The sequence below is a fragment of the Geospiza fortis genome, unplaced genomic scaffold, assembly GCF_000277835.1.
Source record: "Geospiza fortis unplaced genomic scaffold, GeoFor_1.0 scaffold130, whole genome shotgun sequence".
In the NCBI taxonomy this organism is placed as follows: Eukaryota; Metazoa; Chordata; class Aves; order Passeriformes; family Thraupidae; genus Geospiza; species Geospiza fortis.
The window spans coordinates 11,150,969-11,151,450 of NW_005054300.1; the positions used below are offsets into that span (position 1 = coordinate 11,150,969).

Consider the following 482-nt stretch of genomic DNA (forward strand, 5'->3'; position numbering starts at 1 on the left):
AGCGCCCGGGCGGCCACGGCCCGAGGCCGCGCACCCGCGGGCCGAAACCGAGGTGGGGCACGGGGCAGGGGTCCGCGGCGTGCTCAGGGGGCCAGTGGGGCTCGAGGACGGCAGGCCACTGACCATCTTTTGTGCAGGTATTACGAGACGGGAAGCATCAAGCCCGGCGTGATCGGAGGCTCCAAACCCAAAGTGGCCACCCCCAAAGTAGTGGATAAAATCGCCGAGTACAAAAGACAAAACCCGACAATGTTCGCCTGGGAGATCCGGGACAGGTTATTGGCCGAGGGCATCTGCGACAACGACACGGTCCCCAGCGTCTCCTCCATAAACAGGTAAGACAACCCCGCAGCTCGCGGCCCACTCGCATTTTTACGGCCCCATAAAACCCCTTCCAACAGCGAGGACGGCCTAATCCTTCCTCGGTCAGGGTAGATCCAGCCTTCTCCGGCCCCCTGTCCGCAGCGGGACCCGTGGGCATA

General features: G+C 63.7%; 1 protein-coding gene across 1 annotated transcript in view; it reads left to right on the forward strand.

Moving 5' to 3' along the window:
• Positions 1 to 482, forward strand: part of PAX2 (paired box 2) — a 90,211-nt gene that overhangs the window by 5,482 nt on the left and 84,247 nt on the right. Inside the window, 1 exon segment of the mRNA XM_031064117.1 lies at positions 138 to 335. Coding sequence (XP_030919977.1) covers positions 138 to 335 — 198 coding nt within the window.